This window comes from Mustela erminea, chromosome 1 (assembly GCF_009829155.1).
Source record: "Mustela erminea isolate mMusErm1 chromosome 1, mMusErm1.Pri, whole genome shotgun sequence".
Taxonomy (NCBI): Eukaryota; Metazoa; Chordata; class Mammalia; order Carnivora; family Mustelidae; genus Mustela; species Mustela erminea.
In genome coordinates this window covers 52,074,524-52,098,735 of record NC_045614.1, presented here as the reverse complement: position 1 = coordinate 52,098,735, position 24,212 = coordinate 52,074,524, and the positions used below count along the sequence as shown (strand labels likewise).

The 24,212-nt window shown below is 46.7% G+C and overlaps 1 protein-coding gene across 2 annotated transcripts in view; it reads right to left on the bottom strand.

The window, feature by feature from the left end:
* Window positions 1–19,464, bottom strand: part of IRAK2 (interleukin 1 receptor associated kinase 2) — a 59,078-nt gene extending 39,614 nt beyond the window's left edge. For both annotated transcript variants that reach the window (XM_032326976.1, XM_032326984.1), the window contains exons 1-2: window positions 19,272–19,464; window positions 10,563–10,745 (exon numbers count right to left, since the gene is read on the bottom strand). In XM_032326976.1, coding sequence (XP_032182867.1) covers window positions 10,563–10,745; window positions 19,272–19,365 — 277 coding nt within the window. In that variant the 5' untranslated portion in view covers window positions 19,366–19,464. The remainder of the gene's footprint in view (window positions 1–10,562; window positions 10,746–19,271) is intronic.
* Window positions 19,465–24,212: the final 4,748 nt, after the last annotated feature.

The window sequence follows — 24,212 nt, the reverse complement described above, 5'->3', positions numbered from 1 at the left end:
TCTTCAACTGACTCATGAGGCTGAAATGGATCGTTCTAGAACAAATAAAAGTGACTCAGCCATAACTAAAGAACCCTGGTGCCAGCTGGCATATCAGTGACAAACATAGCTTTCTGGGCCCTCTTTTTTCCTTCCCCTTTTAATCTCTGGGCTGGCCCCTCCTGGATATCCAAAGTCCAACACCGATACACACACATACACACACACACACACACACACACACACAAACACAGAGCACTCAAAACTCCCAACTCAAGCTAGATAAAAATTAAGTAACTCTGAGGGAATAACCTCCTAATGGACCTTCCTAATTACTCTATCTCTGGTTCTCCGTTGGACCTGTACTCTATCAGCTGCTAAAATGATTTACCCTTCCTCATTCATTCATTTATTCATTCAGTCATTGTATTAGCCTCTGAGGATGCCATCCATTAACAAAACTGACATGATGTCAACATTATACTAGTTAAATAAGAGATTTCTAATTATCAACTGGGAGAAGTTCTCTGGTGAAAACTAACACGCACACAGGGAGGGGTACCCGACAGATTGATTTATACGGCTTAGCCAGGGAAGGCTTCTGAGGGCAGATACCATTTCAGCAGAGACTCAAATGATGGAACGAATTAGCCATGGGAAGATACAAGGGAGTCAGGGAGGAATGAGCCTTCTAAGGAGAACATATGCAAAGGTCCTGGGGCAGAAAACAGCTTGGTATATCTCCTCAGATGAAGAATGACTCTAGTGGCTGAGCTGAATGAATGAAGGGAAAGTGGCACAGATGAGATGAAAGTGCTGGGCAAGTGTTAGGCTATGTGAGACCCCTCAGGCCATGATTAGATAGAACCTCATCATCAACTCCCGTGAACTGAAATAACCTATAGATGAGACATTGCTTACCAAACAGTCCTTTTCTCCCTCTCATACCCAGTCTCCCTTGCAAGTAAGCTGGGTCCACATGACTAGTTCTGGCCAATGGGTTTTAAGCGGAAATGCTACCATCACTTTCTGGAGGAAGCAATGAAGAGCCAGTGAGTCTCCTTTCAGGCCTCTCTTCCCCAGTCACACTGACCCTGGAAGCCGTGTGTTCGAGAAGACAGAGCCAGCTCCAAGAATGCAGGAGGCAGCACTGTACTTTCAGAAATGAGTCTGTGTAGGGGGCACCTGGGTGGCTCAGTGGGTTAAGCCTCTGCCTTCGGCTCAGGTCATGATCTCAGGGTCCTGGGATTGAGCCCCACATCGGGGTCTCTGCTCAGCAGGGAGCCTGCTCCCCCCCCCCCTCTGCCTGCCTGTCTGCCTACTTATGATCTCTCTTGGTCAAATTAATTAATTAATTAATTTTAAAAAAAAGAAATTAGTCTGTGTTGTGTTGAATAACAGAGATTTCAGACTTTATCTGTTACTGCAACATAACCTAGCCTATCCTGGTTAATGGATGATCTCAATGAGTGTTCAAAACTTGCAACCCACAGGAGCCTAATTACACTAGTTTAGCACCAAGCAGGGGTTCAGCCAAAGGGCAGCTCCTTTCATTCCAGCTCTCACCTTTCCTCTCTAAAAAATTGGGGACTGATTTAGATGCATTGTGCATATGTTCTATTCATTTTCACACAACCCCCCAAAATCCCCACAGTGATTAAAGCCTAGCTGTGTTCCAGTGGAGTAACTAATGTGTGGAAAGAAAGTCAGGTGACCTGTCCTGAGCCACCAGCACTAACTTTTTTTTTTTTTTTTAAGATTTTATTTAGTTATTTGACAGAGAAAGCACAAGTAGGCAGAGTGGCAGGCAAAGGGGAGGGAAAAGCTGAGCTCCCCACTGAGCAGAGCCCAACATGGGGCTTGATCCCAGAATCCTGGGATCATGACCTGAGCCAAAGGCAGCCACTTAACTGACTGAGCCACCTGGGTGCCCCATCAGCACTAACTTTTTTTTTTTTAAGATTTTATTTATTTATTTGACAGACAGAGATCACAAGTAGGCAGAGAGGCAGGCAGAGAGAGAGAGGAGGAAGCAGGCTCCCCATGGAGCAGAGAGCCCGATGTGGGGCTTGATCCTAGGTCACTGGGATCATGACCTGAGCCGAAGGCAGAGGCTTTAACCCACTGAGCCACCCAGGCGCCCCAGCCCTAACTTTTTAAAATCCTCACAACCTCTTATGTTTTGCAGCTTCCCGGTTTATAAGAATAGATAGGGCAATATGTGTACCTATTTTACAGAGGGGAAAAGTGAGACCTGATGCCATCCAGTGACCTACCCCAGTAGGTTTTCAGGTTAAGTAGACCTAGGTCCCCACCCCAGCCCATTACTTACTAACAAGGAGGCTTTCAGCATGTTAGTTAATCTCTGAGCCTCAGTTTCCACATCTATAAAAGGGGAATAATAAGATTTATGAGGTAAGATGTCTACCTGGCACATGTTTAGCACATATTAAGTGCTAAATACAAGTTATAACTAGAACCAAATAGACAGACTCCTGGCCTGGGGGGTCTTGGCCAAACATACTGCCACCTCCGGGGCAATTCTCCAGTGGCCCTGAATTCTAGCCATGCATTGTCATTCCCTAGCTTGAAAAGGGGCAGATATTGGGAAGCCTTCCAAGAGAGCAAAAGTACCAGCCCCATCTGGCCCTTGCAACAGCTCGGGCTCTTTGGGAAAGAGAAAAATTATTTTGTTTCCCTTTAGGCGACAGCCAAAAATTCCCCATTCAGTGACAGCCCAGCTCCAGGAAGGAAATGACTCTGGCTGAGACACCAAACCAAACATTAGAAAACATCAAGGTTGCACAACCAAATGAGATTGTGTGAAAACTGCAAAAGTCAAAAGAAAACTCTCAGGAAGATGGTAGCAGCAGGAGCAAAGATAAAACCCTGGTCACCTCCCAATCCCTTCACAGATTCCAGAAGCTTCCTGTACTCCTACTCAGAACCTCACAGGCCCCTATTCCACACAGTGGCCAGAACAATGGGCATATTTCAGGCATAAGCCCTCCAAGATCTTCCCTTTCCTCCCTGAGAAAGCAGCCCCTTGACTGCGGCCTGCGAGAACTCAGGTGGCCTGACTCTGCACCATGTCCCCTCCCCAGGTTCAGGCTGCCGCACTGTCCTCCTGCTGAGGCCCCCATGGCCTCCATCTGGGTCCTCAAACATCACCCCTTCCCACCTCTGGGCCTTCGCATGTGCTGTGCCCTCTGCCTAGAAATGATCAGTGGTCCCTCACTCTCTAGTATCACTTGTCCTTCCACCAGAGGCTCAGGTTTTTTTCCTCAGGGAAACTTCCCCAATAAGATCAAATCCTGCCCTCTTCCAGCTCACCACAGCCCTCACCCAGCCCTGTGGGTGGTTACAGTCTCCGTGTCACCCTCCTGTCAGGATGTGTCTCCCACAGTACACTGCAGGCTCCCTGAGGTCCAGGAGCTCGTCTATATTTTCACTGCCCTGTCCCTAGTACCTAGCAAGTAGGCACTTGAAAAATATGACTTTAGTTCATCATTGACTCTCTGGCCCAGCTCCCATGTATTTAACACGCTGTGGGGAGGAAGTGAGCAGAATTTTATCTCACAGGTTAGGCACAGCTGGTTCCCAGTCTTCCACAGCTAGAGCCAACTGATCCTCACCATCAGCAGGCTCAGTTCCTAGAACTGCATTTGGTGTCATTTCATGAGCTCTACAGCTCAGCAGTGACAATAGCTGACCTGCTTCTGGCTGGGAGCCACAGTTCTGAGACTATGACTTCTGCCTTGATCCCTGCTCCTGCGCATACAAGATCCTAAAACTTAGGCTCTGGAGCCTGGCACATAGTCCCCTCCTAAGCCAGGTAGTCTGGAAAAGTCCCTTTCAGGAGTAGGACCTTCATGTTTTAAGCCCCAGGGTGATGGTTAGTCCTGGTCCCCTGCGTTAGACTCATCTGATGCTGAATGCTGGCCGGACCCTAAAAATCTGTCCCCGATCCCCCAATCTCTCCATCATGAAGCTCCCTTGAAATGCCCAGCAATGTCACCATGGTCACCATTTCACTAGAGCAGTGATGCCCAGAGTGTGTTGGTTGGTTCTGTGGGACTATTTATAAGCATCAAATGAAAAGGGGTTCCACAATCAAATGGAATCAAATGGAAAACACTGGCCCAAATAGATCTCTTTGCTGCAGGACTTAACAGTGCCTTAATACAATGGTTTGCATTATGAATCTCCAAGGGTAGGGGGCACCGATAGAGCATATAGGATCTCCCAAGTTTAGTTATTCATGAACCCTTGGTTTGTAGGGGGCATATCTTGCTGGAGCACTCTTCTGAGGCACATGGTTTGGGAAATGCTCCTATAGACTATGATTCGCCATGCAGATGCCTTAAACACACATTACTTTCTCCATCGCAAGACATCTGTCAACCAGGACACAGAGACAGCATTCCCCTTCCCGTCCTGATCCAGAGATTAGGGTTTCATCCAAGACCCAGTTCTTCCCTGTGGGTTTAGCATAGCCTAGAGCTGTGACAACATTCACGGAGGACTACTTTACACCTGGTCTTCGCCCAAAGCTCGAGGATGAAAGTAGAGAGAATGGGGTACAAAAGGGCCAGAGAAAGGACAATATCATCTTACAAAGGGGAGAATCAACAGGCATTGCCTAGAGCTGAATGGAAAAAGAATCAGAAATGTAAGGATGTTAGTTCAATATTGCAAAAGCAATCTACAGAGGAACTAAAAATTGTGATACAAATGTACTAGAAAGGGGGAGGAACTGTGTATAAGCCAAGTCTTCTTCTTCTAGGAAATTAGTGGTTAATATTCAAATTAATAAATATGAAAAGGACAGTATAAGCACCTTATTTAGAGGTAGTACTAGTATGGCAGAAAATACCCATTGTCCCCGTCTTCCTACATTCTAGAAGTTTTAGCTAGACATATGGCTACCTGACTAAAAAACTGTATTTTCCAGACCAGCAGGAAGTGGACTGTGAAAGCCCAGGCGCCCTCTGTAAGGAAAGCCTCTCTTCAGTTCCCACTTCAGATGAGGCCACAGAGAATAATGAACAGGAAAGCTCCCACTGCCTCAAAACCTGCCCCCACTCCTCACCCGACGTGTTAAAACACAGACTTAGGACCCCACCACCCCTGGAGTTTCTGAATCAACAGATGAGGCGAGACCCAAGAATTTGCATCTCTAACAAGCTCAAGATGATGCTGATGCTTAGAAGTCTGGGGACCGCACTTTGAGAATCCTTGATCTACTGAGAACAAGGGGGTGCAGACAGATGGAGCAAACAACTTACTCCCCTGGCCGGGAGGGACCTTGACAACTGCTACCCAGCCAGATCTGTCAACTGTCAACATGAGTGACTACAGCATGTTTCTCATTTTAAATGGGAGAGTTCTGATTGCGGCTTCCTGTTCAGATACCAGCACAAGGTTCTGGGTGTGCTGGGGGAAGGGTAGCAGATAAGTTCTCTTGGGTAGAGAGCTACTGGAGCATAGGGGGCTGATCCCGAAGACAACATGTCACCCCAGATCCTGGGCCTTTACCTAAAGGAAGAAACTGATTAGGACCTCTGGCCTGCCTCCCTCGGGGAAAGGGTGAGAATGTTTTAGGCGTGAGAAGACAGCTGTATGTGGATATTTGGGTGCCCAAAGGGAGAATTATAAGGAGACTCTTGTCCCTCCAATATTTATTCCTTCCTCCTCTAATGTAATAGAAGCTTTTGTTGTGCACATAATACCCCAGCTACAGATTACATTTCCCAGCCTCCCCTGCAACTAGGTGCCATCACGTGACTAGGTCCTGGCCAATGGCTTGGAAGGCAAGTTAGGCGTGCAACTTGCCTTCCAAGCCTTCTGTGCCAGCTGGAGATGCATGTGAGGCTCAGAGTAGTCCTGTCAGGTGGGAGGGGCAGCCAGGGGTCCAAGACAGCAGAGCATTACAAAAAACAAAACAAAACACAACCCAAAAAATCTGATCCTTGATACGATGATGCTGCCCATTCAGTCTTGGGCAGTTTGGACTGTCAGGAGAGGGAAATAAAGGTCTGTCTTATCTAAAATGTCACTGCCATCTTCCCTTAGTAACAGTAGTGAAACAAAAATGTTAATATAGACAAGTGCCAAGAAATGGCTCAAAGAATAAAAAGGGGTTGACCCTGGCACACAGATATGCCGGAGGAATGGGTGTTTGGGTAGTAAGCCTTTCTGTGCTAATTTATTCTAATTCCTGTAACATTTCATGTTAGGAGTGTGACAAAGAGAGTAACAGTGGTCTTGGCAATGAGGCCCAAGAAAATAGGAACAGACACCCACAGACCCGACTCTTTACACAACCGTACCAGTAGCCAGCCCCAGGACTTGATTTCAAGAGACCAGATACAGTGTGGTTCCCAGCAGATCCCACTCCCCACCTTTCAGCTCAGGCACTGTCTTCAGAGGGCCTCTGTCAAATGCAAATATATTATCTGGAGATGCAAGTCTCTGAGGAAGCCAGTTTATATCTAGGACCTCTGATGTGTGTGATTTTCAAGCACGGTTTTATCCAATCTCTTCTTTTTTTTTAATTATTAAAGTCAATTAATTAACATCTATGTATTATCAGCTTCAGAGGTAGAGTTCAGTGAGTCATCAGCTGTATATAATACCCAGTGCTCATTCCATCCCGTGCCCTCCTTAATGCCCACCCACCTTCTCCATCAAATCTATCCTTAAAGCTCTTTAAGAAGTGGTAGGCAGGGGCACCTGGATGGCTCAGTCAGTGGGGCGTCTGCCTTCGGCTCACACCATAATCCCAGGGTCCTGGGATCAAGCTCCAAGTCAGGCCCCCTGCTTGGCGGGAAGCCTACTTCTCCCTCTCCCACTCCCCCAGCCTGTGTTCCCTCTCTCACTGTCTCTCTGTCAAATAAATAGAATCTTTAACAAAAAAAAAAAAAAAAAGAAGAAGAAGAAGAAAAAGAAGAAGCAGTAGGCAGAAGTCGGGTTCTCAAACTGGAAGCAGCTGAGCGAGTTCATAAACTATCTCCTACAAGTTAATGAAAAATAAGGTTTAAGTAATGTTACAATGAAGGAAGGGGAAACAGCTTTAAGTAGTTGGACTACAGAAACTGAAAATGCTTCCACAAAGGGGCAAAGATATATGGTATTTTTTTTTAAACTAAGGAAAACAACAAGCTACAGAAAGGGGAAGTGTCCTGCATGGGGACAGAAAGCAATAGTAAGAACACAACCAGGCTCTCAGAAGAACAGCCAGGGGGGGTTGTGGATGTGGGAACAAGCCTCAGTCTCTCTTCCTCAGGCAAATTTAATCAGTGAGGGGTGGGGGGAGGGCTTGGGGGGGTGAAGAGGTTTGGGGAACAAAGGTAGACTCGCATAGGCCTGACCAGTTGGAGGCTGGTCAGGGATCTAAAATGAAAAGCTGACAGAAAAACTATCACTGTTGTCTGGAAGCCCAAAGAGGTTTCTGTGAGAAAGGTTAAGAACGAGGGTGCTAGATCCAGACACACCTGGAAGCACCCTCCATCTCTACACGTGACCAGACTTGCACCCTTGGGGGAGTCACGGAGCCATTCTCAGCCTCCATCTCCTCCTTAAAACGCCCACCTCAAGGCGCTGTTGGGAGAAGACTGGCACATTGAAAGTGCTCAGTCACTGCGAGCTTAAAACCAAGTGTCACGCTGCCATGAGTGTGTCTCTTTGAAGTTGGCACTATACTGTTTGTTGACCTCAAATCATTAAGAACATGTTCCAGATTAGTCAACTGCCAGGTTTTGACGTCAATGGCAAGTTGTTATGTCCAACCAGAGGCCTTTCCCAATCCCTGGTACTTATCTGCTTTTGGGGCTTGGGACATCCCTTCAGCATTCCATCCCAACCACCCAGGAAGAGACCAAACCAGGGTGTGCTGTAGACCCTGACCCGCCTGCCCAGTCCCCCAAACAGATCGGGCTGGAAACCTGGGCCCCTGGATCCTACGGCACTTGTTCCTGTGGCATTACTCCTCCCCCTCCAGCAGCCCCCTCCCTCCTTGCCTCTTTTCCAGCCCATTAGGAGTCTATCATTAATTCTCAAAATGTGAAAAATATTTGGGGTTCGATGCTAATTGTCTCTCCCCATCTTCCAGTGCCAGGCTCTGGGGAGGCAGAGACACCAGGGGTCTGCACATGGCTAAACAGGGCGGCTGCCGGTCACACCAGCTGACAAGGTACAAGGGATGATGGGGGGGCCACAGCACCATGAGTGTCCAGAGGGGGCTCTGACGTCACCCTGCCCACCTCTAGTGGACAAGGAGGGGAGACGGAAGTCCAGGGAAAGGGAGGGACCTTCCAGGTAACAGCAGAGGGCTGAGCTGTGCCACCTCACCATTTTCTGGAAAAACCACAGGTGCCCCTAGCTGCCCCGGGCACCCCCAGCTGACCAGGATGAGGACCTGGCCTCAGGGGGAGATGTGATGGGAGGGATGCTGTCTGACAGGACTGAAGGGAACCCTCTCGGGACAGAACGGCTGGTGGGGTAGAGAGGGGTTTCAGGAAGTTCCAGCATGGTGGGGGGGTTGGGGGCTGAGCAGACCATCCCTCCCCCATCTGAGAATACAGTAAGCTTGGGGAGGCAGCCACGCAGGAACAGAGGCTGCAGAAGTTTAGGGGTGGTCTTGTCTGGAGATGTGCCCACTCCTGACTTAGAGATTATACTGCTGGGGTTGCAGGGGTTAGCCCGAGTCTCACAGCAATGCGTCAGTCCCCTCCATGTGAACAGGATCCTCCTTCCCCATAACCTGCCCCCAGACACAGATTCTTGCCACCAGAGGAACTGTCCTTCATCTAATGAGATGGTGGCATGGGGGGGAAAGCCTGGCGTCCCTGGATACCCTAAATCCCAGACAGTAGCTAAGTGGCTAAGGGCAAGAGGCAGTCCTGCTCTTGCACTGGCCTTCTATGCCCAATGTGATCTACCCTACGGTGCCCCTGAAAGCCTGGTTTGGGTTTCATCTCTAGATCCCCCCACCTTCAGAGCCACCCCAATGTCCCCTGTTCTCCTGACATCTCTGAGAGGGGAGCCCTCTAAGCCCCCATCTCTCAGTTCCTTGCTTTAGATCCCACCTCCCCTCCTCCTGGAAGCCCTCCATGATTCCAAAAGGCCTGAGGTACAATCAGGAAAATGCTCAATCTGGGTCTATTGATTCAGCCACGTTATTCCCAGCTCAGGAATCTCAGACAAAACAACATCAGGGCCCACACTGGATCTTCTTCAGGTCTGCAGGGCTCAGAATGTACTGCTCTCTACCTCCCACACTTGCTCTATGCTGATTCCATCAAAGCCCCAAGCTTCCCTGGGCTCTCTTACCTCAACTCTTCACATGGCTGTGTCTTCTTTCCATTCCTCCGATTTTACCTCCTCAAACTGCCCTTCTGTAACTAACATGTTCTAGGAGGTTCTCCTACCTGGTTCCTGCAACCCATTATTTTTATTTATTTTCTGGCCTATTGATGATACCTTCATAAGACTATCTCCTCCATGAAGGCAAAGGACCTTTTGCTTTATCCATCACTGTATTCTAGAAACAAGGACCGCACCAGACACTGGGCAAGTGTTCAGAAAGTACCTAAGAAAAGACACGCTTGCCGCTCCCCTACTGAAGGGGGCTTTTTGCGGGAAGGGAGGCCTAGGTGGGAGTAACCCTAACCCACCCTACCTTCTGCTGAGCACTGGCTGAACACCAAGCACTTGACATAACTCTACTTCTGCAGCTTTACAGCCTCTCCTCATGGTAGCGAGCAATTACTACCTGCTAGATATGTTTCCACCATTGTTGTAAAAGTGATAGGAGCGTAACTTAGTAATAGTGATACTGATATTAGTCAAAATTTCAAATACACAAACTTTCAACCCAGCTATTCCAATGCTAAAAAAAATTATTGTCCAGCTAGACTTACATTGTGCAAAGAGGGTGCATACGTCTAAGGGCACAATACTGTGTCCACGAGAAAACTAAGAAGCAAGCTGAACACCTACCAGCAGCACTGAGGTAAATAAATCAGGGCATGTCTGTCAAAGGAACACAATGCAGTTGTTAAAGAAAGTTCTAATGAGGCACCTGGGTGGCTCAGTCAGTTAAGCATCCAACTCTTGGTTTCAGCTCAGGTCATGTTCTCAGGGTCCTGAGATCTAGCCCCACAACAGGCTACACACTGGGCACGTAGCCTGCTTATAATTCTCTCTCTTTCTCTGTCCTTCTGCCCCGCTCCCTCTCTAAACAATAAATAAATAAATAAATGATCATTTTTATCATAGAGTTTTTGGGATTTTTTTATGTAGAGCTTTTTTTCATCATTATTTCTTTCTTTATTTTTGGAAGAGAGAAGCAGAATCAAAAAGGTACCAGAGAACTCAGAGTCAAGTCTGTCACCAACAGCTTGATCTGTGGCCACGAAGCCCCTCTCCCACAGGGAACCACCATTACAGATTTCTTAGTTAGATAGCAAATTCTTTCATTTAAATTTTTTTCTAAGATGAAGATAAGTTTCGAGGAGCCAGAACAGCTCAGGCTGAAACCGGCTCCTGGGTGGCTGCCCGGGGCCACCGTAGTTACTCACAGTTCAGAACGATCTGGGCAGCACGGTAGAGCTGCAGGCGGCACAGGAGGTCCACCAGCTGCTGGACGGTGGCCTGCCGCATGCCCCACCACCACAGCAGCTCCCGAGTGATGCTCACGCCCTGCACCCGCTCCATTGACTTGATCTTCCGCAGCTGCGTCAGGTCTGTGATCACATAGGAGGCTGGAAGGCAATTCAGAGCTCTGCTTAGCATCAGGAAGGCAATGCCTCCACCAGAGGGTCCCCAGGCTGGCTGGCTTCCTCTGCAGTACTTTCTCGCTCACCCCCTCATCACACCTGAAATTCCTTCCACCTTTAGCAGTCCAAAGTAGGGTGCTGATTCCACCTGATACCGTGGGACTGGCACATCAGCTACACTTACTTCACGGCCACATGAAACAGGAGAAAGCCCACTGGACCACAGGGTCAGGGCCTGGCAGCTTTAACTGCTTATTTGCTATGGGTAAGGCATTTCACCCGTGGGAGCCTCAGTTTCCTTGACTGTAGGTGGGGAGGGAATGGAACTTCTCTTCCCTCCCCTCTGAGACTAGAAGCTCCATATGAACAGGGAGTTTTATCTGTCCTCCACTGGTAGGTCCCCAGAACAGGGATCAGCACCTGGCACAGAGTGGGGGCAAGGCCAGGCCCAGGGTGAAGTAAAGGAGGCACTTAAGAGGCAAAATTTAAGGAGGGTCTCACTCTCAGGGTTGATCCTGCACTCTCAGAAGCTGGAGAGTAGGTGCCTCCTTAAATTCTGCCCTGGGCATCTCATTCTCCCCACCCCCTAGGTCCTAGTCCTTGCTGGGAGAAATGAATGAATGAATGAACAAATGAAGGAACTAATGAACGAACGTAGGAACCTACAGCATCCTCACAGAACTGTCACAGGGATCAAGAGAGCCCATGCATCTAAAAGCGCTTTGCCAAATCTGAAACACTATGAGATTTGCAGGGGGCTCCCGCTGGCAATACTAAATACAATACATTCGTCCTTTGCATTTTTCATTATAAAATGAATGGTTGTTCACTAAGAAAACTTGGGAAAATGAAGGGGAGAAAACTCCAGTAAAGCAAGTTACACAGCATCCCACCAGGCTACTTTCCCTGCCCAAACTCTCCCCGCCCCCAACAGAGCATCGGTTCTGGGCGCAGCAGTTGCCACCGTGAGCTTCTGCAGCCTGCTCTCATTTATTAACGTTAAACCAGAAGCATTCCCGAGTTGTTACTGCTCTTCCTAAATGGCATTTTGAATGGTCACGTGCGTTCCACTGAATTTACTGAAGTGAAGGAGACTTTTCTTTTCTTAACTAGGAATAAAAGAATCACACTTCAGATCCAGAATTTCAGAAATCATGAAACAGGAATCCAAGTGAACATTAAGTCATTCATTCATTCAGCAGAATCGTTACTAGCACTTCTGTGCTCGAGCCTGTCACAAGCCCTAGAGGTACTGCGGCAGGTAAGCCAGATACCCATGGAGATTTCTGTTTGAAAAATACAAATGTGGGGCGCCTGGGTGGCTCAGTGGGTTAAAGCCTCTGCCTTCGGCTTGGGTCATGATCCTAGGGTCCTGGGATCGAGCCCCACATCAAGCCCCGCATGGGGCTCTCTGCTCGGATGGGAGTCTGCTTCCCACCCTCTCTCTGCCTGCCTCTCTGTCTACTTGTAATCTCTGTCTGTCAAATAAATAAATAAAATCTAAAAAAAAAAAAAAAATACAAACGTAAGTTAACAGAGTGGGGAAGAGAAGGCAAGTGATCAAGCCTAGGACCGTATCACAAAGGGCCTCAAAGGCCAGGCTATAGCCTTTGGACTCGCTCCTTAGGGCCACAGATACTACGGAAGAGCTCAGAGCCAGGGAGTGACAGGATCCCACTGTCTAAGCCCCACCCTCTGGAGAAATGGGGACGATTGGGACAGCCTCCTGAATAGAGAAAGCCTGTTAGGAATGGAAAGTTCTCAGTTACAACTTTAGTCACTGGAAACCCCAGGCCAGAGTCCTGGTCACTGGGAAGTGATGTCAGCAGGGTCAGGGGCTGCTTCCAGCAGCTTAGAGAAAAGAGTGGAAGGAAGAGGAAGGAACACCTCCCCCGCACCCTCTCCCTACACCCCCTCTCTGCACGCCAGGCGGTTCACTGGCACACCTCCCACACTTCAGAGGCAGAGTGAGGTAATGGGAAAAACAGAAGCCCCGGTATGATGTTCCACCCACCCTGTTGTGGGAATGCGCTCTCCTTACAGGCAACAGGACAGGAGAGAAGTAGGAACTAAGCCCTGAGGTGCCTCGTGGTTCATGCACTCCCATGACAGTGATGGAACTTAAGGCAGCAACCCACCAACATTTAACCAGACCCTTAAAACAGGGTCAAGACAAGATAGAGATCTGTAAGGAATGAGTCACTGCCACAGACACTGAGAAGTTCCTAGTTCTTTTCTCAACACACACAAGAAATACCTGATGATCACAGAAGATCTAACAGGACAAAAATCAAAGTCCCCATGATCATCCCACTGGGAGGAACCCAAGACAAGCACTGGCCATACTTTTTCTTCTATTCTTTCAGGCTTTCCTACAGATGTAAAAATACATACTTATGGGATGCCTGGGTGGGTCAGTTGGTTAAGCATCTGCCTTTGGCTCAGGTCATGATTCCAGGGTCCTAGAATCGAGTACCACATTGAGCTCCTTTCTCAGTGGGGAGTCTGCTTCTCACTCTAACCTGCTTTGCCTGCTGCTCCCCATGCTTGTGCTCTCTCACTCTCTAACAAATAAATAAAATCTTTAAAAAAAAATCCTTCTATCAGCAGGACAGCATAATGGTGGTTCATGACCCAGATTTTGGATTCTGAGGCCTGGAATCCTATTCTTCTACTTACTTGCTGTGTACTGGGGGAGGGCCCTTCACCATTCCCTATGCCTCATTGTCCTTATCTGCCAATGAGGATAACAACTGAACCTCAGAAGTTGTTGTGAGGATCCGACTGGTTACATATACAGGTGTACTTGGAATAGTGCTTCATACATAGAAAGTGTCACATAATCATTAGCTGTAATTATTAAGCCAACTTCACTCTATGAAAACACTGTTTTTGTTCCTTGTTGTTGCCACGACGTGGGACCATCCCTCCAGGTCTGAGTCCCTGAATCCTGCATGAGCTCACCTGAAAGTAGAAAATCTTGCCCATGTTCAAAGCCTTCTGGAACAGACACAGCTTCTTGAAATAACCCACCCTATGGCCAAATGACCCTTGTCAGGACTAATGGGTCTCCTCCCTGGCTAAGAGAAAGAGAAAACACTAAGGAACTTCCACACATCATGTCCCCTAAGCCTCTCAGCAACTCACCTCTGTTTTATAGATGAGGACATGAAAGGCTCAGAGAGAGGCAGTCACTTGCCCAAAATCACACAGCCTGACAGGGACAAAGCAGGGCTATGCACAAAGGCTAGCACAATAAAGGAACACCTACCTCTTCGTCCCCTGGAATACATCTGGGTGGTGGAAGCTGTAGGGAGCCCGTTTTCCCCCAGGGGCAAAATGGATGCAGCCGTGATCAGAAGGAAATGAATGGGAAGCAGCCATAGTATCCGCCAACAGCTGTCAGATCCAAAGAGCACATGTATGTGTAGCCATGTGATTTTCTAAATCACTTGAAGAAGGATCTTCCCCCCCCCAAAAATAACTCACAGAAGCAAAGACTCTTTAGATGGACAATGGCAATCACCAATTCTGATGGAGAGGAAGCCAGACAGTGCTGTGGCTTGGCAAGAAGCAGCTGAATGGGGTCATGGCTGACTCCCAGCCCAGCAAGCCCCAACTCAGCATGAAGAGCGGACTGACCATGGGCTCAAAGCCATCTCAATGGGGGAGAAGGGCACATGCCTCAAGCCCTTACCACTCCTACAGCCTTTAGCTCACCATTTCTTCAAGCACTTACTGAGGGTCTGCACTCTGGCCAGGTGCTATGCTAGGCTCTGGGAACACAGGCATGAACTAGATGGGTGGTCCCTGCCCTCACAGTGCTTACATTCTCCAGGGAAGGAGAGACATAAATAAATAAATAAGGAACAAGGTAATATCAAAGTTTGTTAGGTGGAACAGCGGAAATAAAACAGTGGTGGTACAGACAGAAACAGGGAGACAGGGGAGGCCTCTAGAATAGGGGAAGTATGAACCGAGACCTGAAGAACTATGGACCTCCAAAGATGTCAGTGTCTCCAAAACCCGAAAACCCATGACTATGGGACCTTACATGACAAAAAGGACCTTGGAGATGGGCTTACATTAAGGGTCCAGAGATATGATTATCCTGAATTACCTGAGTGGGCCTATGTAATTCCAAGGGTCCTTAAAAAAGGGAGGCAGCAGTATCAGATTTAAAGTTATTATAACAGAAGCAGAGGTCAGAGAGAGATTTGAGGATCTTATGCGGTTGGCTTTGAAGGTGGAGGAAGGGGCTATGAGCCAAGGGATGTAGGCAGCCTGTAAAATCTGAAAAATTTAGGCAAGAAAATGGACTCTACCCTAGAGCATACAGAAGGAATGCAACCCTGCTGACACCTTGATTTTAGGACTTCTGACCTCCAGAATTGTAACATGATAAGTGTGTGCTGATTTTAAGCCATTAAATTTGTGGTAATTTGTTACAGCAGCAAGAGGAATCTAATGCAGACTAGAAAGCCAGCTATGGTGAGCAGTGGGAAAAGAATGTCCCAAGCAGGTGGGATAGCAAGGCCAGTGTGGCTGGAGCAGGGTGAGCAAGAGTAGGTGTGGAAGAAGAGGTCAGAAGTCAGTGAAGTGAGATTGTGACAGACTGGGAAGACCTGGTGGCATGTGGATTCTATCCTAAATAACCCCTGGAAGTCTCTGAAGAGTTCGAGAAATTGTGGTGTCTCCAGGGCTGAAAAAGTCAGAGGTATTCCCCCAAAGAGGATGTACATGGTGCCAATAAGCACATAAAAAGACACTCAACACCATGAGTCATTAGGAAAATGCAAATCACAATTACAGAGAGATACCACTTCACGCATGCTCAGATGGCTAGAATTGAAAAGGCAGACAATAACAAGGGTCGGGGAGGATGTAGAGAAATTGGAACCCTCGTGTACTGCTGGAGGGAATGTAAAGAAGTGCAGCCAACATGAAGAACAATCTGGCACTTCCTCAAAATGTTAACTATAGCGTGACCATATGACTCAGTAATTCCACTCCTAGGTGTCTACACAAGGGAAATGAAACATTGCATCTGCATAAAAACTTAGACACAAATGCACATAGAAGCATTATTCATAATAGCTAAAAATGGAAAGAACCCAAATGTTCATCAACTCTTAAGTGCATACATAAAATGTGGCCCACCCATAGAGTGCAATATTATTCGGTAATAAAGAGAAATTAAGTACTGATACATGGTACCATATGGGTGGAATCTGAAAACTAAAGAAAGAAGGAAAGAAGCCAATCACAAAGGACTCCATATGATAGGATTCCATTTATAGGAAATGTCCAGAACAGGCAATGCCTAAAGAGGAGGAAAATGGGAGGCATGTGTTGGAATGTTGGGAGTGACAGTGAAGGGGTACAGGTTTCTTCTAGGGGGGTGATGAATGTGTTCCAAGTTTGACTGTGGAGATACTCTGCATATACCAAAAACCATTGAATTGTACACTTTATTTATTTATTTATTTATTTTTAAAGATTTTATTTATTTATTTGACAGAGATCACAAGCAGGTAGAGAGGCAGGCAGAGAGAGAGAGAGGAGGAAGCAGGCTCCCTGCTGAGCGGAGAGCCCAATGTGGGACTCGATCCCAGGACCCTGAGATCATGACCTGAGCCAAAGGCAGAGGCTTAACCCTCTGAGCCACCCAGGCGCCCCGAATTGTACACTTTAAATGGATTAATTATATGGTAAGGAGATTATCTCTCAATAAAGCTTCTTTTACAAAGTCACAGGTGTGCCTTCTAAATATGTTAGGAACAGAAGTTGCTCTGGTGTTTACAGTCAAGACCAACTTAAAAAAAACAACCTAGAGGGGGTCTCTTCTACAAAATTTGTCAACTGCTCAGGAAACATTCAAAGTAGAGAAGACACAAGTCATCGGAAAAAAGGAACACAGTGCAGTGTAGAAATCCAGGTGGTAACAGACATTCTCAGAGATGCCCTGACATCTTACCAGTGACTGCCTCCGGGGAGAGGACCAGGGAGTCTAAAGACCAGGAAGAGGAAAGACATTTACCTTCCTCTCTACCCCTGGTATATTATTTACATTTGTAAATGCATGTGTTCCTTTTCTCCATTAAAAATCATTAACAATGGGGCGCCTGGGTGGCTCAGTGGGTTAAGCCGCTGCCTTCGGCTCAGGTCATGATCTCAGCGTCCTGGGATCGAGTCCCGCATCGGGCTCTCTGCTCAGCAGGGAGCCTGCTTCCTCCTCTCTCTCTCTTCCTACTTGTGATCTCTCTCTGTCAAATAAATAAATAAAATCTTTTAATAAAAAAAAAAAATCATTAACAAGGGGCACCTGGGTGGCTCAGTGGGTTAAGCCGCTGCTTTCGGTCGTGATCTCAGGGTCCTGGGATGGAGTCCCACATCGGGCTCTCTGCTCAGCAGGGAGCCTGCTTCCCTCTCTCTCTCTCTCTCTGCCTGCCTCTCTGCCTACTTGTGATCTCTCTGTGTCAAATAAATAAATAAAATCTTTAAAAAAAATTTTTTAAATCCTTAACAAAAATACACAGTAAAAATAAAAACCTAAACCCATGTTGCTAAAGAACACTGTTTGGCAAGGAGAAAACATTGTGAAAATTTTAAATGAAAAAAAAGCAAGCTATTAGAATGTACTGATGTGATTTGTGAAAAATGCATGCACATAAATGTTTATTATTATGTACTAGAAGGTATAAACTACAGAGGTGTCTGCTAGCACTTAGTAAGGAGACAGTAACTGTTAGCTGCTGTTGCTGTTGTTCATTATTATTACTGGCATTCAAATAAGAATGGTTATCCCTAGGGGTGCCTGGGTGGCTCAGTGGGTTAAGCCTCTACCTTCAGCTGAGGTCGTGGTCTCAGGGTCCTGGTATTGAGCCCCTTGGCCTCTCTACTCAGCAGGGAGCCTGCTTCCTCCTCTCTCCTTGCCTTCCTCTCTGCCTACTTGTGATCTCTCTCTTTGTCAAATAAATAAATAAATAAAATCTTTTTTAAAAAAGTAATGTTTATCCATGTGTAGTGGATTTTGAGCTAGTCTTTGTTTCCCATAGTGTTTTGCAATAAGCATGTATTATTTTGTTACTGGTCTAAAGCAGGATTTCTGAATCTGAGCACTACTGACACTTTGGACCAGATAATTCTATGTGGAGGGGGCTGTCCTGTGCATCTTTGGGCATTTAGCAGCATCTCTAGCTTCTACTTGAGTCTCTGCATGCTCCAAGTAGTGACAACCAAAAATGTCTCCAGACATTTGCTCCCTAGGGGGCAAAATCGCCCCTGGTTGAGAATCACTAGGTTAAAATGTGTATTATTTGCTCAAACTGGATGGATAATCCATACATGTTCATTTTATTATTTTTTTCAACTGTACATATATATCACATACTATACATATATATCATATACTCCTATATATACAGGAGTACATATATATGCATATCATAATCTAAATTCTCAAGAACATATAGAGGTTATTTTTTTAAATAAAGTGGCACTACACTGAACTCGAACATAAAAATAATAATCGTCACTATTCTCTTATTACTTAATAGAACCTGACAGTTACGTTTCAGGTGCCTCTTATACAACTGTCATTACTCACAAGAACCTCCAGTTCATATTAAGCTAAGGCTCAGAGAGGTTAAGCAACCTGTCCAAAGTCACCAGCTGGGAGATCTGGAATGCAGACCTCTGCTTGGGAACCCTAGGACCATATGCGCAGCGGCCCCCAGATGCCGGGCCTTCACAGCAGATAGTCAGGCGCGAACAAACAAAACACACCAAGGACTTACGACGTCGCGTTGGAGTCAGACACCAAGTTCAAATTCCACTTGGCAATGCCATGCCCTCAGGCAAGTTACTCTACGTCTCCCAGTCCGTTTCCCCGTCTGTACAACGGGGGAAGAGAAACACGCACTTCACAGGCCCTTGTGGGAACGCGGGAGATAATCCGTGTCAAGTGCCTCCATCAGGACCCGAAGCACAGGAACGGCTCAGCAGCTGCTGAGAGTTTATTATGATGAGCTTTAGTGTAAACAGTAAAGTCGAAAGTCGAACCGTTCACTACCTACAAAGAGACTAACATAAAGAATCTTCAAAGATCACCTAATACCTGGGGCGCCTGGGTGGCTCAGTGGGTTAAGCCGCTGCCTTCGGCTCGGGTCATGATCTCAGGGTCCTCGGATCAAGTCCCGCATCGGGCTCTCTGCTCGGCAGGGAGCCTGCTTCCCTCTCTCTCTCTCTCTGCCTGCCTCTCCATCTACTTGTGATTTCCCTCTGTCAAATAAATAAATAAAGTTAAAAAAAAAAATCACCTAACACCTTTCAGACCATCCCTCTGGAGGGAGCAGGAGGGCTCCAAACGGGGGGTCGGTTGACGCCCTGAGGACACACGGCGAGCCCGCGGTCCGGAATGGCAGCACAAAGAGCCCCTTGGTTCGGGACCCACTTAAACAGAAGTAAGACGGGGGCTTAGCGGCGGGGTCGCCGAGGGGCACCGCTCACCGAACTGCATCCAGTCCCACTCGCTGAGCGTGTCCATGTTGCGGCACAGGTCGTCCAGCACCCAGGCGGGCAGCTGGTAGATGTAGCAGGACATGGCTGGATTCGGCAGGCGCGCGGACAACTGGGGCAACTGCGCCTGGGACAAGCTTCTGTACTCGGTGAGCGGGCGGGTCCCACCCGGCAGCCGCCTCTGGGGGAAGTGGGCGGGGCGGGACGCTGGACGACACCGCCCCCCAGCGGCCACGTGTGGCGAGAGCAGGGTCCGAGCCGGGAGGGGAAACTGAGACCTGACGTGCGGAGAGAACGCGTTAAGGGACACACGAAAGAGTTCAGTGGCAGTCCCAGGTCTTCTGACTCCACACCCAGCGCTTTTGACGCTCCGCCACATAAAATCCATTCAACAAATATTCTATTAACCACTGTACGCCAGGCAAAGTGTTCAAGGTGTTGGAGATACATGAGTGGAAAAAACCTACAAACCTTGCTTTCATGGGATTTACAATCTAGATGGTGGAGGAAGAAAACTCATTATAAGTAATAAAAGTACTTAATAAAAGGGGCGCCTGGGTGGCTCAGTCGTTAAGCGACTGCCTTTGGCTCAGGTCATGATCCCAGAGTCCTAGGCTCAAGCCACACATTGGGCTCCTTGCTCAGTGGGGAATCTGCTTCTCCCTCTCCTCCTCCTTTTGCTTCTGTTCCCTCTCTCATTGTGTCTGTCTCTGTCAAATAAATAAATAAATATTTTTTAAAGTACTTAATAAATAAGTTAGGTGGTGTGTTAAAAGGTGGTCAATGCTATTGCACAAAAGAAAAAGGAAAGATGGTTAAGGGAAATTAGGAATTCAGAGCAAGCATCAGGAGGACTCTTAAATAGAGGAATCAAGATACTTTATCATAATAATGGCAACATTTATTGAGCAGCTACTTCGTGCCAGGCACTATTCTAAATGATCCAAATATCTCTGAAGGAAAAAAGACAAAATCCATGCCCTGCAGGGAGACAGATAAGCAGTAAATAACTTAGCACTACAGAAGATGATAGGTAACATTCCAGAATAAAAGCAGAGTGTGAGAGGGGTGCCTGGGTGGCACAGTTGGTGAAGCTTCCAACTCTTGCTTTTGGATACGGTAGTGATTTCACTGTTATGAGATGGAGCCCCAATTCTGGCTCCCACTCCGTGCTGCATTAGCCTCAGATTTTTTCTCTCCCTCTCCCTCTGCCCCTCCCGCTCATGTGGGAAAATAAAAAATAATAAAAATTAAAAATCATATAAAAATAAAAATAAATAAATCTAAAAAAAAATAAGCAGACCATATTAGGTCTACAGATGAGGAAACCAAAGCACAGAGAGGTTGAATAATTTGCCTAACATCATACACGTACAAGTGACAGAGCTGGGATTTGAACCCAGTCTGACCACTGGCTACAAACTGCCTCTTTATTATAATAACTGGGATTTACCTATACCTACAATGTGCTTTGCATAAATTATTTGCTGTGATTCTCATAAGCCTTAGCTATATATAGTATTATCTCTTTTTTTATACATTAATAGAGGAGTTCCAAGAAATTAGGCATCGTCACTGAGGGTAGATGAACTGGAGTTCCACTTTGTGGCCATAAACAGCTAAGGAGTATGGCTGCTGAAGAAGGAAATGGAAATTAAAGTGGGAAGTCCTGGGGGCAAGTCCTGGTTCTGCCACCAACATGCTTTGTGACCCTGGACAACCCATTTCACTTCTCAAACCTTGTTTTCCACATCTGTAAAAAGACACTAATTATTTCTACTGCCTAGAGTCAAGAGCTTGGGAAGTGGATTAAATCAACTTATACAGACCATATAAAATGCCTACTACAGGGTCTTTCTTGTATAGAGAAGAGGCTTAAAGAATGGTAGCTGCCATACTGAAAAAAGCTCCAGGCAAAGTGCTCCCCTAATCCTTTAAAGGACAGGGGCGCCTGAGTGGTTCAGTGGTTAAAGCCTCTGCCTTCAGCCCACGGTCCTGAGATCGAGCCCCAAGTCGGGCTCTCTGCTCAGCAGGGAGCCTGTTTCCCTTCCCCTCTCTCTGACTGCCTCTCTGCCTACTTGTGATCTCTGTCTGTCAAATAAATAAATTTAAAAAAAATTTTTTTAATCCTTCAAAGGACAAAGGATCAAAGGACATCAAAATCATTTTTTTAAAGATTTTATTTATTTGACAGAGAGAGATCACAAGTAGGCAGAGAGGCAGGCAGAGAGAGGAGGAAGCAGGCTCCCTGCTGAGCAGAGAGCCCAATGTGGGGCTTGATCCCAGGACACTGGGATCATGACCTGAGCCGAAGGCAGCGGCTTTAACCCACTGAGCCACCCAGGCACCGCCCATCAAAATCATTTTTTAAAGAAAAGAAAAAAGGGGCACCTGGGTGGCTCAGTCATTGGGTTGTCTGCCTTTGGCTCAGGTCATGATCCCAGGGTTCTGGGATCAAGGCCCACATCATCGGGAAGCCTGCTTCTCCCACTGCTTGTGTTCCCTCTCTCGCTGTCTCTCTTTGTCAAATAAATAAATAAAATCCTTGGGATGTCTGGGTGGCTCAGTTGGTTAAGCTGCTGTCTTCGGCTCGGGTCATGATCCCAGGGTCTTGGGATGGAGTCCCGCATCGGGTTCCTTGCTCAGCAGGGAGCCTGCTTCTCTCGATGCCTCTGCCTGCCTCTCTGCCTGCTTGTGTGTACTCTCTCTCTCTGGCAAATAAATAAAATCTTAAATAAATAAATAAATAAATAAAATCCTTAAGAGAAAGAAAGAAAAGAAAAAGTCACCCACCTTAGAATTCTTTAGGGATACAGGCCCTACTTCAGTCACTGTCTGGCTCTTCATCCTGGAGCAAATTTTCAGTTTTCTCTTTTGTAAACTGAATATCTTACCTCAGCCACTTTGAAGGATTGGGGTGAAGCTGACATGGATAAACGGTAGAGTTCTTAGCCCAATAAAGTGTTGCTTATATGCAAGCCCACACCTTTTATGTTGGAAAAGGGGTCTATTTCAGTGTTCTGTGACTGTTTCAGAGGAAGTCTTGTGTTTCAGCAGTGGTTGAAGGTGGAATTGAAGGAGAAAGCACCTACATCTCAGGACAAACATCCTCTTCTTTCACTTTTTTCTACTTACAGAGTCCTCTGCCTGCATCTCTCTCTCTTCTGCAAGTACAGAGCAGCTGTCTTTGTGGGATTATTCCTTTAGTGGCATGGGACCTCTTCCTCTTGATGGGGCTTGGAGACCACAGGAGATTTGCATTCAACCTTGGCCAGTCCAGTACTGACAAGTCGCAACAACTCCTCTCTCTGCTATCTCCTTGCGCTCTTGGCAAGTTTCCTTTTCACCCGATCCTCGGGGCTTGGAATCTGAGTCCCAGGATTTTCTCCTCTGGGGAGACCTAAGTAGTTCAGGGCCTAAGCAGGTCATTTTAGGGGCACATTTTGGTCCAAATTTTTAGAGTAAACTCTTCAAAGTTATATTATGGTTATTACGAGTTAATAGTGCTGCCACTCACCTACCCAGGACCAAGCATTCAGCATACATTATCTGGGATCCTCACAACAACCCTACGAGGCAGGTTTATTGTTGCCATTCTACAGATGAGAAAAGTGAGGCATAACTCCAAACTGGCCAAGTTACAGGATTCAACCCAAACCTGACCCCAAAGGAAGTGCTCTTTCTACTTGATTATACTGCCTCACCACAAAGAGAAATTTCCTTTGATCCTGCACAGTTCATTTTTCCCTAATTGGCTGCTTTCCATGGCTAACACCCTACCTACCACAATCAACTAGAAACAATTATTGAGCTTGATTGTAACTAGTTATACAGTTGTATCATTTTGACCTATTCACATTTAATTACCTTGAAATTATAGTCAGTGGCTTGCACTCCAGCTGCACTTGAGCAAGTTTTAACAAACTATACATGACCAGCCTGACCTCCACAGATCCAGACTCAGTTGTAGGTGGGTTTGGGGTGGGGCTCAGGCCCTGGCATTTTTATTTTTTCAGAGCCTCTCCTCTTTTCTTTAAAGTTTTTATTTATTTATTTTTGTTATTTTTAGAGAGAGTGGGGGAAAGGGTGGAAGGGGAGAGAGAATCTTTTTTTCTTTTTTTAAGATTTTATTTATTTATTTGACAGACAGAGAGAGACCACAGTAGGCAGAGAGGCAGGCAGAAAGAGAGAGGAGGAAGCAGGCTCCCCGCTGAGTGGAGAGCCCAATTCGGGGCTCGATCCCAGGACCCCGGGGTCATGACCTGAGCTGAAGGCAGAGGCTTAACCCACTGAGCCACCCAGGCGCCCTGGGGGAGAGAGAATCTTAACCAGGCTCCACGTCCAGTGCAAAGCCCAGTGTGGGGCTTGATCTGACAACTCTGAGGTCATGACCTGAGCTGAAATCAAGAGTCAGATGCTTAAACGACTGAGCCACCCAGATGTTCCTTGAGTTTTTAAACACCCAGTGTTCATAACAACAAGGCACTGACATTTTGAAAAGCTTCCTGCATTTGGGGCACCTGGATGGCTCAGTTAAGTGTCTGCCTTCTGCTCAGGTCATGATCCCAGGGTCCTGGAATCAAGTCTGGCATGGGTCTCCTTTCTCAGCATGGAGCCTGCTTCTCCTTCTGCCTGTTGCTCCCCCAGCTTGTGCGGTCTCTCTCTCTCTCTCTCTCTCTGACAAGTAAATAAATAAAATATTTTTTAAAAATAATAAATTAAAAATTTAAAAATATCTTCATTGATTTTTTTTTTTTTGAGTACATGATGGTAGTAAGAAAAAAAAAAAAAGAGTGGTTAACCTTAAAAATAAAACTTACCGGCAAAAATTGGTTTATTCAGGAATAGCACAGAATTATGAATCAAGACATGAGATTCTACAAAACCATAGGCAAGTCACAGAACAAAAAACAGGAAGGCTACTTTACAGAG